Below are 13,520 nucleotides of genomic sequence, written 5' to 3'. Positions count from 1 at the left end.
TTTCATTTACACAACAATAAATAAATAAAGAGATTAAAGAACACATGGCTCGTGGTGTGATATAACATATCCACTGATCCCTGCTCTGGAAGTATGCTCTGTCTAAGAATAACATGGCTGACATCATTTACAGATTAATCCAGTGAGGGAGGCCCCTCTAAAATGTCTCCTGACATTACAGGCACTTGGTTTGGACTTGGAGTATTTGCACTATTCATATGAAGTATTTTCTTAAAAAGTAATTCTTTCTAGATGTACACTAGCATATCTGTTGAAGTGTGCCTACTGAGAAGACTTTCAAATCAAGCTTTTAAAAATCTTTGGTTTGAATCCCCTTGTTTTTGTTTTGTTTTGTTTTTTTAAACTACATACTGTACTTCAGACCATTGCAGCTGATAATTAAAATTTGTCTTCTTTTTTTTTTTTTCTTTTTTTACACAAAATGTAACTCCTATCGCCTATGTGCCTTCCATTTTCAATAAATATACTTTACACTGTTGATCACTGTACATGGAATGCTGATAAATATTTCTCATTTGCATCCTTCCCGTGTCTTCTGCATTGTGTCCTTGTTTCATACTTTTAGAAAAGCATGACAGGAAGGTCATTTTATGTACCTCGTATGGTATGTTTGTATAAAACAGAGTCACATTATTTTGTCCCAGTTGAGTATGGAAAACCAGCTTTATCTGCTTGACTGTGCCGCATCATCCTCGGGAGTGAATCTCTGTCCATTTTGCTAACAAATCACTATTGTTGGAACCAGGAACTGAATTCCTCCTGAGGCTCAAGCATCCGTCTCTAATCCTTTCTTTCTTTTCTGGAATAACAAAGTTTGATCACATTATTAGATTTCAACTGCAGCCCTCTCAGGACCACTACTGCAACATCCATAACATCTCCTGTCTGTTTTCCCGCAGTCTTGTTGTCTTGTACTGTCTGTGTGAGCTTCTTCTTTCTTCCCTTTCCCTTCTGCTTGGTTTTCTCCACACCCATAGTTTAGTCTGCTGCTTTATACACTAGGCGTGCCATTAATGCACCAATCCACCCCTTGCATTCCTGCTGCTCTGCTGTATGTGAACACGGTATGAGTGATTTTTAAATTTAAATCACTGTCCACAGTTCTGTTCAGCAGCTACTAAGGTGAAAAAGTGTTCACTTTCTAGGCCATTTTACCCCACAGATGCACTGAAAGGCTGGATTATGAATGGTGCTGACATCTTCAATGACAGTCGTCCCTACTGCTGAGACGGATAAGACAGGTGATTACAAATAAAAGTCCTGCTGTGAATACAGCTGTCCTTATGCTGAAAACATCTGGTGGAGGTCATCGCAGTGTGTTCTCAGGCCGTGATGCTGGAGGCGATGGCATCAGCAGAGTCGTATGCAAGAGTATGTCCTTGCAATAGGCGCATGTGCACCGATGCATGCCTTTCAAGCATGTGTCTGCGTGTCTCACTCTCCAGCTCATCAGTCTTTGTCAGTACAGGCTGTCCTTGGTGGTGGATGTGTGTGTGGTGGTAGAGTCGTCGGGCAGGGAGCCCCGGCGTCCAGGTCCTGACCGACAGTGGAGAAGATTTTGCAGCTCTCTAGACACGCTGCTGGAGAAAGCTGTGTAGATCCATGGGTTGGTGCACGAGTTTAGGCTGGCCAGCAGCATCAGGATAGTGAAGGCCACTCCTGCAGAGAACACACACACACACAAAAAGACAAGCACATAAACACATTCAGAGATAAATACAATATAAGCATAAAAATACACATTTTCAAACGTACAAGCTTTGCGCTACAAGGAAACATTCCTCTTAAAATGAGGACACATTATTCCCTCTCCCCTTAGGAAACAAACATAAATATGTGTAACTATTTAGCAATAAAGCAGTATTCATTTTTATTGTTTATATTCTATTTTGTTCAGGAATTTGATTGTAAACATCCCAGAGGAACAAAACCTTACAAACTTCCTTCTTAATATTTTTGATTTCTAATAATAAGTCTATTGTGTAATAAGTTAAACACACTTATTTCACTGAAAACAACAGACAAACTGAAAACAAAGCTGACAATGATCAGCTGAGTGTGGAGCTGTCTGCCAGTGAGGGCTTTTATTTCATGTGAGTATGCTAATCATACTTGTAGCTGCATGTGAGTACACTTTGTATATGCATTTGTGCTCGTGTGTGTTTGCATTTGTGCTTGTTCCCTGTGCCTGCTTATGATTTTAACTATGCATGCCAGCTGCTGGCACAGATCATTGTTGATGAAATGTCAACATCTGGCTGTGTTTCAAAATCTACGGGGGGATATAAACAGGTTATTTACTGGCCTCTGGTGTTTGTCTTCAGTTTCAGCTCAGAAAAAACACACACTTGTTTTTGACCTTGTATTTCATTCTCTGTTGTGAGCTGGAGCTTGTACTTAGAATAATGAGTGAGGCAGCCTAATATTTGGACACAATAGGATGGCCAAAAGCATTGATTAGAGGTTGTTGTTGAAAACCAGAGCTAATCAATCAGCTTTTTGCTCTCTAGAGTGCAAAACAGGTATGTTAGTTCCATCAGGGCAATTAAATAGATCATATGAGCTAAGGAGGATCAATCCATCTGAGGAAAACAACATAAATGATTCACCTGATCGCACAGATGTTTACTTTTGCTTCTTTTATGAGGTAGATTGCATACACAGATGGATGTTGCATCCATTAACGTATTTTTGTAACTGACCTTGGTCTGGAGGGTCAGGGTCCCAGGCTGCCCACAGCTGGACAATGAAGAAAGGTGACCAGCAGATAGTATACACCAGCACAATGACTAGGGTCATCCTCACTGTTTTTGACATGGCTTTAGTGATACTTGGAGGTGGCGTGGCAGGACGGTGAGGGGGAACAAAATCAAGAGAGCAGCGAGGGGAGTTGGTGTAGGACTCCTGGCAGTCTGTTACTGTTTGCTGATGCGCTGGTGTTGTTGTTGTTGCTGCTGCTGTCACATGTTCCCCGCAGCAACCGTTATACTGAATATCAGGTGGTACATAGTCATAGCATTCTCCCGCTGGGCTGTTATGTGTGTTATTGTGAGGGTTGTTATTTGCACCCTTTAAGAGTTGTCCCCCTCTTCCGTCTCTGCCCCCTCCTCCAGACGCCCGTCTCCCCCTCTCCCTGGGTCGCTCGTCCTCCTTCCTAAAGGTGTGGAAGCGGAAGAGGATTTCACTTTTCTTCATCTCAGCCATCACCATCCTCTCTGACTTCAGGTAGATGTTATTGTGAATCTCGCGGAAGATTCTTATCTGAAAAATAAGAAGACTGTGAAAATGACAGCTCAGTGAGAGGTAAACTAGACACTGCGTCATTCACAACCTAAAGAGCCTGAGGATTAAGTTTTATGGCTTGTAATGTGCCAAATTCAGATGCCTGTGTTTGGTGCAGACTGTCTTGTTTGCAGTTCTGTTCAACATTGACAGGAAATTGAAATAAAAAAGCGAGTATGTGTTGGCCTTAACCATCATCTGTAAACCAGTGTCAGACATTTTTATGTAACATTATTTAGCGCCAGGATTCCTTCGCTCTATTAGAGCATAACTATCATAAAATTTTACTGCACTAAAATGATTTGTGAGATTCTCCCAAGAAACTAAAACAATAATATGAAATCTAATACTAATAGGCGATTCATTCCTGTAGCTATTTTTACTTTGATTTTTAAAGGTTTGTTACTACTGTCATCTGCTTTAGGCACAATGTACTGTAACTGGAAGCTGCACGTTAATCCACCGTTCCATTCAGTTTATGGGATTTAATCGGCTGAGTCACTTGAAACTTTCCGAATTACCTCTTTCAGCAGAAACAACATCATTCTCTCTTTCAGAAAGTTTCTAAATATCCCTCAAGATTTGGAATCTGATATTTAAAATAGTGTAAAAGGGTCCGGAACTCTATGTTTGGCAGAGATCTGGTACATTCCTCTTCCTGGCAGGACGTTCTCAGACTGGGCAGGCATCTCGGCAGTGGACCTCCAAATGCTGTGTTAATTAGGGGAAAAAGCTGGACCCTAGAAATATCTTTCCCTAAATAGACCAGGACTGACAGGAGGCAACCGAGAATGCCATATCTGCCTAGGGATGTGACATAACACCAACCACAGCCTCCACAGGTTATTGAACAAGGCATGCCAAATACACCCTTGAAACCAAAACAGCATTTCATTCATGCCATGAGTCTCATTACTGGATAATGTTGCCCTGAGCATGTAATCCTATAGTCAACAGCCTTTGTGGACATTACTAGTGCAGCCAGTACAGCCAGAATTACCTGACAGATGGTGATGATGAGGGCAGGCAGGAGGAAGACAGCTACCGTCATCCAGGTGACGTAGGCCTTCAGCCCCCACAGCTCAGCAAAGTGACCCCAGCACTCGAACTCTCCGGGAGCCACTTCTGAGCGAGAGAAGATGAACACCTGACAAAAATAACAAGAGAAAAGTGGTCAGCACACCCACAGACACGGGATAATCTGCAATGACCTCATCAAGCTAAAAATAAACAAACATCTTGAGTTATACTGTAGAAATCAGGGTGTGTGCCCGTGCTGAGCGCTCATGAGTTTTTTGTGTTGTGTATGAGTGTGTAAGGCTTTGTTTGCTTGTGTGTTCCACCCTCCCTACCTGCGGTATACTGAGGACTAGTGCCAGCCCCCAGGCCACTATGACAGGGGTGTTCCAGCGGGACACTGCTCCCCCTCGGTAGGCCTGTAACGGGCAGCAGATGGCATGGTGCCGGTCTACTGTCATGGCAACTATCATATAGGAGGAAGCAAACATGCCCACAATCTGCAAATACTTAACGGACCGGCACAGAAAGTCAGGCCCTTGAAACCTCTCGGTTATATCCCATATTAGCTGGGGAAGAACCTGCACACACAGATAAAAAGCTGTTATTTTAAAATAAGTGTTTCCTAATATATTCAGCATATCAACAAGTAGTGCCTGTGCAGCCCAAACCTAATTTATCTCTGTGTCCTAGACTGTTATCTGAAAAAAGCTTAAGTACATCAGTAAGCCGCACAATGGCACTTAATGACATGATCTTTAATTACCATGACAAGGGCACTGGAGATTTTTGACCCAAGCCTGTTTTTCCACCTCAGTAAACACCAAATATGGTTGTCCACACGTGAAAGTACTTCCAGAACAAATACATTATTTACTCCTGATTGAATAAATTACAGTGCACAGCTGGTTTAGAAATGGCTGAGCCTTTTTTCCCAAATCTATATATCTGACTGTTATTTTTAGAGATTTGTGTCTCCAACTGAGTCATAGAGATAAGGGTGGAAAAGTAGCAGAAACGTCAGCGAGAAAGAAAGAGGGGAATATGCAATACTGTGCAAAAGTCTTGATATACCCCTCATTTCTTCATATTTTGCTGGGAAAATGGGAAATAGGTGAAGCGATTCCTTTTGCAGTGGAAATGCAGTATAGAAGGCAAAAACAGAGTTTATACAGTTCTAACCAGTTTGAAAGTCAATATTTGATATGACCACCTTTATTCTTCAACACAGCCTGAACTCTAAGGCACGTTTTCTTCTAATTTCTTTAAGTTGTCTTCAGGAATAGTTCTCCAGGCTTTGTGAAGGACATTCAAAGCCTTTATTTGGATGTTGGCTGCCTTTAGATGTTTTTCTACGATCAGGTGCAAGGATTGGACTAAAAAAGCAGCTAATGTTCAAAGAAAAACTTTTAAAACCTTCAGAAAGAAGATTGTTTTTAAAACTTACAAGAAAGTCTGGCTCCATGTAAGCAAGGTATAAAGAATTGAGAGGTGGCTTATATTAGTACTCATATTACAGGTATTTTTGCGGTTCAGTGTTGCCAAAATATCCAGCTAGTATATAACACACTCTTACTTAGCTAAACCCAGTTAGGTGAAAAAGAAATGTACTAGTATCATGGAAGATAAAATCATTATTAAGGTGAATATGTATTCAGTGTTTCTAAAATCTGTTTTGACTTAAAGTTTTCATGCATGAGTTAAAAATGCTGCAAATGCAAATTTTGCTAGCACCAAAAAACAAACACGATAAATCATTTTAACTAAACTGAGAGAGCAGCTGGCAGATTTTATTTTCACGTTCCTGTGAGGCTTTGAGGAAACCCCATGAACTGACCTGAAAGAAAGCCACCACCAGGTCAGCCACACACAGGTTGACCATGAATATGTGCATCGGCGCATTGTGCTTCCTCCGCCTCAGAAGCACCCACAGCACAAAGCTGTTCCCCAAGGTGGTAAGAGCCAGCACCAACGCAAGTACTGCAATCTCAACCCGAGCCAGACCCATATCCCTCACCCTGGGCTGGGGAAGGGTGCGAGGTGTGCTATTGGAGCCATTCTCGGGAAAGATGCCAAAGAAGGATCCCCCACTGTGAGAAGTGTTAAATGAGTTCAGTTCAGAAATAAACGAGGAAGAGAAGTTGTTTCTTCCTGTGGGGCCCAGAGAGGAGAGGCCTAACCCATCCCAGTCCATTTCCACACTGATGCTTTCCATTCCTGGAAGACAAACAAAGTGTTAATTTGGGAAAGCCAATAAAATCTATTGTTTATGGTTTATATAAACAGTACGCTTCACAATATGGTCTGCAGGAGTCAATTTGCTGCAGGGCTGCATGACTGTCCACGCGCAGATTTTGCCAAGTGCCAATTTTTATCAACAGACAATGAAATTGTTGTGAATTATTACATCTGTGCATCTTCTTCCTTTTTCTGCCATTTTTCCTTGCAGTACTGCTCAGAATCCAAAACAAAACACTCACAGGCTCTGTATGTAAGCTGATGCAGACATAAATCACTGGAACTCTTTGTTGTTGGATCATCAGTAACAATTACACATCATGTACTACAAATAGCTCCTGTTGGGTAACCTCATAAAATTTGACTGAAAGTAACGAGAGCCAGACACTCTGCCAATCATGTGACTATAATTATGTCTGAGATTTTTAATCATTTTTCTGTCTGTTTGTCCATCTCCCAAAGCTTCCCATTCTATCTGACGCAAGTCCGGTTTGGTTTATTTTCTTTCTAATACTTTCTCAAGGTTGATTTGACAGCTTTCCCTTCTATCCCACCACCCTTATTCCTTCACGTCCCCTCTCATAATCATTCTCATCCCATGCTTACCCTCGTACATTCCTGTTTTCCCCCTGTTTTTGTTCCCTTCTCTCCAGCTTTCTCTCATGCATCCAAGCATTCTTTTCTCTTCTCCCTCTCGATCTAAATTAATTTTACGTTTATTTTTCTTTGCTTATAAATAAATGGCTGAAAAGGACAGAAAGTTGATAGGAATTAGATGACAATTTAAGAAACAGAGTCATGGGATGCTGAGGGCAGCCTTGGTCAAATAAACGGCATGTAGAATAGCGTCTGTGAGGAGGGGAAAAAAAATGAAGAAGAGCGATACAGGCGGTGAGGAGAAAGTAGAACAAACTGAACAGAAAAGGTAAAAGAATTGATTTTTGAAGGAGGATGATTTGATAAGAGAAGATGAGTGGCCAAATATAGCTCCAAAGAGAGATATGCATTTCTAGTTTTCTCGGAGTGTTGATTGACACCATGTTGAAGTATTATTTTGACTAATGGGCAGTGAAGTGGTTGGATGTGGGTGCTTGGAGATTTTCCATGCTTAAAAACAGGAGGAAAACTGTTGTGACAATATTGAGCAATTGAGTGTGACTAACATGGGTTGTTCTCACTATTATGTCACTACCTAATGACCAATTTGCCAGTAATAGTGTACTCACTGCTGGGTGCATGAGATAACACAGCTGAACATACTGTCAAGTTTTACATGCTGGCTTTGCCAGAGGAATGTAATCAGATGAATGCATGACAGGCCTGGCCTGGATGACTTCTCTGCCCAGCACAAAGGTAGAGCTGTGGGTGAAAAGAAGAGTATCTCAGCGGGATCATTTCTCAGAAAACAGACCACTAACTCTTATGATTTGAGTGAATCCCTGGTGCCACATGAGGCAAACACAAGACTGCCATAAATATTCAAACCAAATCAATCATTTTCTTAAATTAACATTCCTCTATATCTGCAAGGTTGTATTAGAGGGAAGGTCAAAGGATCAAATGGAGCAACAATAATTGTTTCTTTAAATCGCTGTTAATTAAAAGTGCAGACAACAAGGGCCTTTTTTCAGCAAGGAATCTCTGGGCCTCTTTTTGTTGGGTTCTGAGCAGCCGTGTGCCCCTGTCTGTAATTACAGTACAATTTATGAGAAGATTCTTTGTGCTGCTGCACCCCCCCAACATAATCTCATTATGTATATTTTTTCATTTGGCTCATTTCTGATGTGGAGTCCTTTTTCAAGTATGCTTCAGTGCAAAGAAGGTGCAAGGTAGGGAGTGGCTACAATACCTGCTGTAATGCTCAATTAAATCCTTAAACTGTACTTAATAAAATCAAATAAAAGGATTAAAACTGATAAGAAGGGCCAAGACTTATTTCACTGAAAAGTATGTGCTGCATTTCTTTCTTCACAGATTTTTGCCATCATATTTATGCCATTATTCTGGGAAAATCTGAATCCTCTGTTTGCCTAAACCCCAAAGGACACAATGTGCTCAAGGCTCATATGCATTGCTTGCATGTCCAAGAAATCATAGTGAATTGTCCTCAAATTGCTCAAGCTCAGCTACAGGAGACCCATGCATAGCCTAAAACCTGTGCCAGAAGTGTTCTCTATCATATCAAGAAATTTCTTAAACTGAAGCTGCATGTTGAAGATAAATAATGTCTGCAAAACTGTGCTGGATGTAGTTTAATGTATTCCAAGCATACCCCATTATTTCCATCTGTCTGACTGACTTAACACAAAGTACAAATTATTCTTTGTGTACTAGTAAAAGTATGCTTTCACTCTGATTGATGAGGGAGTCAATTCCTCCCTTGCTTTCCTCTCCAGAGGCAAATCGGCATTTTCACAATCTCTCCATGCTGTATTGCTTTCATAGACGCTGGATTCATGCTCACAGAGCCTCGGGGTAGAAAGGAACATGTAGTTAACGTGCACAAAAATGTATTATAGATAGCATCCACTCACGTCTTTCACCAACATCTGTGTCATAATTTTCAGCTGTTCACACATGTTTTGGTTTACAAACTACGGCATGTTCAAGCTATGCCAAGATCTAAATACCATCTGTTTGGGACAAAGTATTTTTAAACTTCTCCTGAGGTGTGTTAAGGAAAAAATGTCTTATAGAAGCATGTTTTGGGATGAGATAAAATCATTATGGTGATATTTTGTCAATATTCCAGGTGTCACTAAAATGCATTTAAATGAATGAAGCAAGATTTGTTGTGCTTTATTTTAATTTAGTTTTAAGTTTAAAAAAAAAAAAAGAAAAGAAAAAAGGATGCAAAACAAACAGGCTCAACCATGCAAAGGAAAGGCTTCACCCATTAGACACCTTGAAGGAGGTGCTTATTCACTTGGTGCAATAATCCAAACATAACGAAAGCGCTGTCACCTCTCTGCTTGTCTTGTCAGTCCCAGGATTAGTTTCCTCTGACCAAGTTGACCCAGTCTGATTAATGAGGACCTCTCTGTTCTCATTACCACCCTAGTGTAATCTCAGACAACCTGTGGCTAATTTCTCCTTCTACCCAGTCTACTTCCTCTCTTCTACCCCCCACCCCACCCATTACACTCTCTAGACTTTCATCCACCCACTCCAATTCTCTGATTCCTTCCTAACCAATCCGCCACCTGTGATCACAGACAAATGAGGAAGCAGTTTCCTCTGCAGTTTCCTGCAGAGGAAACTGCTCCTGAATTGTTTATTGTTTTTGCTCTGTTTTAATCACCATCCCCATTAATTGACTTTGGCAGCAGGAAAGAGGATTATAAAGGTCTGGCCCAATCTGCATCCAAGTCAACTGAAACTAATAAAGCAAGCATGATGACAGCGTGTCACATATTTATCTTTGGTGTGCCTCTGTTTTTTCTCAGTGTGGCATGATACGGCATACACAACAAGAATGAATCATGTAGTGTCACAGACTAGGCTGTGTGGCATTTCATCTGCATGACGAGGCAGACACGGCCACGTTCTCCTCCTTAAGCCCCACATATCTGTAAATTAGATCCCCGCTTGCACCCTCACATGCAGCATTAATTCACCTTCTGAATGAGTCAGTTCAATGACAGGAGGATAGTCTGTGTATATTCATGCAGTTCAGTTTGTAGAGGAACCTGCGGTACTCATTAAAAATCAGATTCAGGGTTCTCTCGTTGAGTACGTGTCACTCAGATTTGCGCTCCACCACTTATGGCAGCTCATATGAACAATAACACAAACTGTTCTTTTACTGTCCTCACCCCAAATAACCAATTAAATGATAACTATGCAGTATCACACCTCATTACACACAGTGATACAGTTATTGCTAGCCTGCATTTCAGACGTTTTGTGCCGTGTTCCTACTTTAGCTGTTATACACAAACATTACAGTCACTTTATATCAATTCAGCGCGGGTCAGTAGACAGAACTCACAAGGGTTGATGATGTAGAAGGTCCAAGTCCCCTTATCATTACTGATAAAGCCCATTCACTAGACCACAGACTGTTTTTCTTGTTATGTATCATTAACCAGTACACTACCAACAAGCAAGCGCCCACAGTCAAAATGGGACCTTTTTCAGATCACACAACTGATAAAAAATTCAGAGTATTCCCCCTGAAGATTGGAAAGTGGGCTACAGGGTTACCACATCAGCTAAAACAGGCCTGGAGTTGATTTGGTCAGAACTGCACAACATGATGAAATGAACAAAGCTAAATTATTTCCCTGCTAGAGACCAAAATAAATGGACTGTGAAAATAACTGCGATGATGATTTTTTTGTTTTGTTTTTGCTGATGGAGGCTACAATTAAGGACGTCATTCTGTGCATATAATACTTTTTGTCAGAGAGGAAAAAAGAAAACTTTGTGATTAATGGGGGAAAACCCATTTTTAATGGCATGGGTTGATAAAAAGAGCTTCCTGCTCTCAATAATAATCAAAAAGCAATTTGTTGATTTAATTGACAGGCAAGAAAGTTTTTTTTTAAGTGTGGAAATTGTTGTTTGATTTATTAAAAAAAACCAAACAATCTTTGATTATTTCTTCACTGTTAAGAGGAAATTTACCCACATGATAATAGGTTTTGTCAGGCAATAAATCAATAACTATCCACTCACAGCCCAAGGCTACAAATCTTTTGTTAATCTACAGTCCTTAGATTTTCCTTTAAAAATATGGGCAGGTTTCACATGTGCACAAAAACCTCATGCAAACACACACACTCAAAAAAAAGAGGAGCAACCCAAGGGGAGAACATATGCCTCAGTCATCTCTTACCTTGTTGTCAGTGCATGGTAAGCATTCTCATGCGTGTCCTTTTCTCTTGGTTTTGCTCCTGCCTTTGTGGCTGTGGGACAGAGCGTTAAAAGCCGTCACCATTACAGCCCATTAACATTACAGGCAAGAGGAGATCACATTAAAGGTCTGACACGTCCCCTGAGCTTCTTCAAGCCCTGGAAAAACTAACAGGACCACATGCAATTTCCATTAAACTCTGCAATGAATTACAGCTAATCAAGCACAATAACATACATGCTGCATGTTAAGAGAAATGACATGCTGAAATTAGGTCTGGGAAATACCTCAGTTACAATTATTTGATAAAAACCTTTATTTCTGTTATCTGGAAAATCAGTCTGATTGATTATGGCATTCCATCATTTGGAATAATTTTGTTTAATATGAAGATTATGTTTAATGAACATAATAATTTACTTAAGTCATAAGTGCACTTTTGAAAAACTGTTTATAAAATATGTTTGTTTTGTTAATTTTTTGTATTAAAAAAAGAGAGAGAGAGAGAGAGACATAATTCTCATTTCTTTAATTAAGATTTTTAGGAAATATGTTTTATTTAGTTTAAAATGTGAAAGTAACATGATTATTTATTATAATGAGGACAACATGACTTGATAAGAATATAAAAGAAACTGATGAAAACTAAGCCTATTTATTAAAATTCCACATACTGAGCTTTGATGGCATATTTGTGTCTCTTGCATACATGAGATACTGTAGCCATACAAAGGCATGACCTAGATTGGTCTGCAAACAAATTCGTGGAATACAATGAGAACAATTTTAAAGTCCCGCTGCAAAGTTTTTCAGTCAATAGAGTGCAATTACTGTTGAATAGTGATTTGAATAATTTCCATTGGTATATATTTAATGTCAAAAATATATTGTATATCTTTAGTCATCAAATCAAACAATCACTGCAGACTCAATCAAGTACTTACTTGTTTGTCTTCAGTGGTGCATTTGTACTATATGAAGCTAAATTTTACCCAAAATATTTCTTCTCAGTCCATGACTCGCCATTCAGCCTCAGCTGAATGATTTAGACAGCACAGAAAAAAGATCAATGTGTCTTCATCAGAGTAAAAAAAAATTTGGTCAGTGTTAACAAAAAGTTCTTTAAAGAGATCTCTGCTAGTCCTTTGGCTGCTGAATGTACTGTCCTCGCTGTGTTCATTTGTAGTTCATTTTATTAGAGTAATCCATTTGATAGCCATGTGTGTCCTGGCTCCTTTTGCGTCAGGTTAATGCTTTTGCAATCTGCTGTGCCTCCACCAGCAGAAATGAATTTGATCTCAGTCCGTCCCTACCTCCCCCTCCCTGCACAGCTATCTCCTCCTCCTCCTAGGTCAACCAGCTTGTCCGCCAGGACTGAGGGTGGAGCCTGCAACCAGGAGTGGTGCAAGAGAGAGAGAGAGAGAGAGAGAGAGAGAGAGAGAGAGAGAGAGCAGTTTTGTCATCCATCCACTACATGATAGTGAAGTATGGGGGCCCACTCATCATAAGCCTCTGGCACAAACAACCATCAGTCTTTACATGAAGTACACAGTCTAAAGGAGATACCGACTGATAATTAACATCCAAAAGAGAATATTCAGCTGTTTATGATATCCCTAAATCCAGCTCCCTGGACACCCAAGAGCTGAGTCAAGTCAAGAGTTCCCCTATCTCAGCTGAAGCTTGGACGAACTGCTCGCTCTCACATTTGCTCTGTCCGGTCTCACAACAATACTTACTGTCCAAACATAAATCAGAGAAAACAGCACAGTGTCTTAGAAACATATTTGAATTCCTGGAGAGAGAAAACTACGAGCCAAAACAGCCAAATGTTGTTGATGAGGTTTTGCTAGAAAACATATTATGAATTGGCAGAACATCTCCCCTCAGAGGTAGAGATACACTTCCTCCTACAGTGCAGAACACATTTCAAAGAGCTTAATCACCTGAAGTCAGGAATGCTCTCAGGAGACAAAGCATATCCTTACGGCCAAGATATATAAATATCCAACAGTCTGAGGGACAGTAAATAATGAAAAGACACACAACATGCGCATGTGCACACCAAAATACAGAACCACACACACACACACACATATGTTGT

At 40.3% G+C, this 13,520-nt stretch overlaps 1 protein-coding gene across 2 annotated transcripts; it reads right to left on the bottom strand.

The window, feature by feature from the left end:
• Positions 1-428: 428 nt before the first annotated feature.
• On the bottom strand, positions 429-12,682 carry avpr2aa (arginine vasopressin receptor 2a, duplicate a). Of its 2 annotated transcripts, XM_030733946.1 has the most exons (7): positions 12,361-12,682; positions 11,399-11,468; positions 6,158-6,537; positions 4,656-4,901; positions 4,304-4,450; positions 2,724-3,282; positions 1,481-1,680 (listed from the first exon to the last, which is right to left on the bottom strand). In XM_030733946.1, the coding sequence occupies exons 3-7, from the start codon at positions 6,533-6,535 to the stop codon at positions 1,481-1,483; spliced, it is 1,530 nt and encodes a 509-aa protein (XP_030589806.1). In that variant the 5' UTR covers positions 6,536-6,537; positions 11,399-11,468; positions 12,361-12,682. The 2 variants fall into 2 exon arrangements, with proteins under 2 accessions (XP_030589807.1, XP_030589806.1); XM_030733947.1 differs by lacking the exons at positions 11,399-11,468; positions 12,361-12,682 and having other exon boundaries at positions 429-1,680; positions 6,158-6,535.
• Between the last annotated feature and the right edge of the window lie 838 nt (positions 12,683-13,520).

The sequence above is a fragment of the Archocentrus centrarchus genome, chromosome 7, assembly GCF_007364275.1.
Source record: "Archocentrus centrarchus isolate MPI-CPG fArcCen1 chromosome 7, fArcCen1, whole genome shotgun sequence".
NCBI lineage: Eukaryota > Metazoa > Chordata > Actinopteri > Cichliformes > Cichlidae > Archocentrus > Archocentrus centrarchus.
Note: the sequence above shows the minus strand (reverse complement) of the source record. Positions and strands in the feature narration are given on the sequence as shown.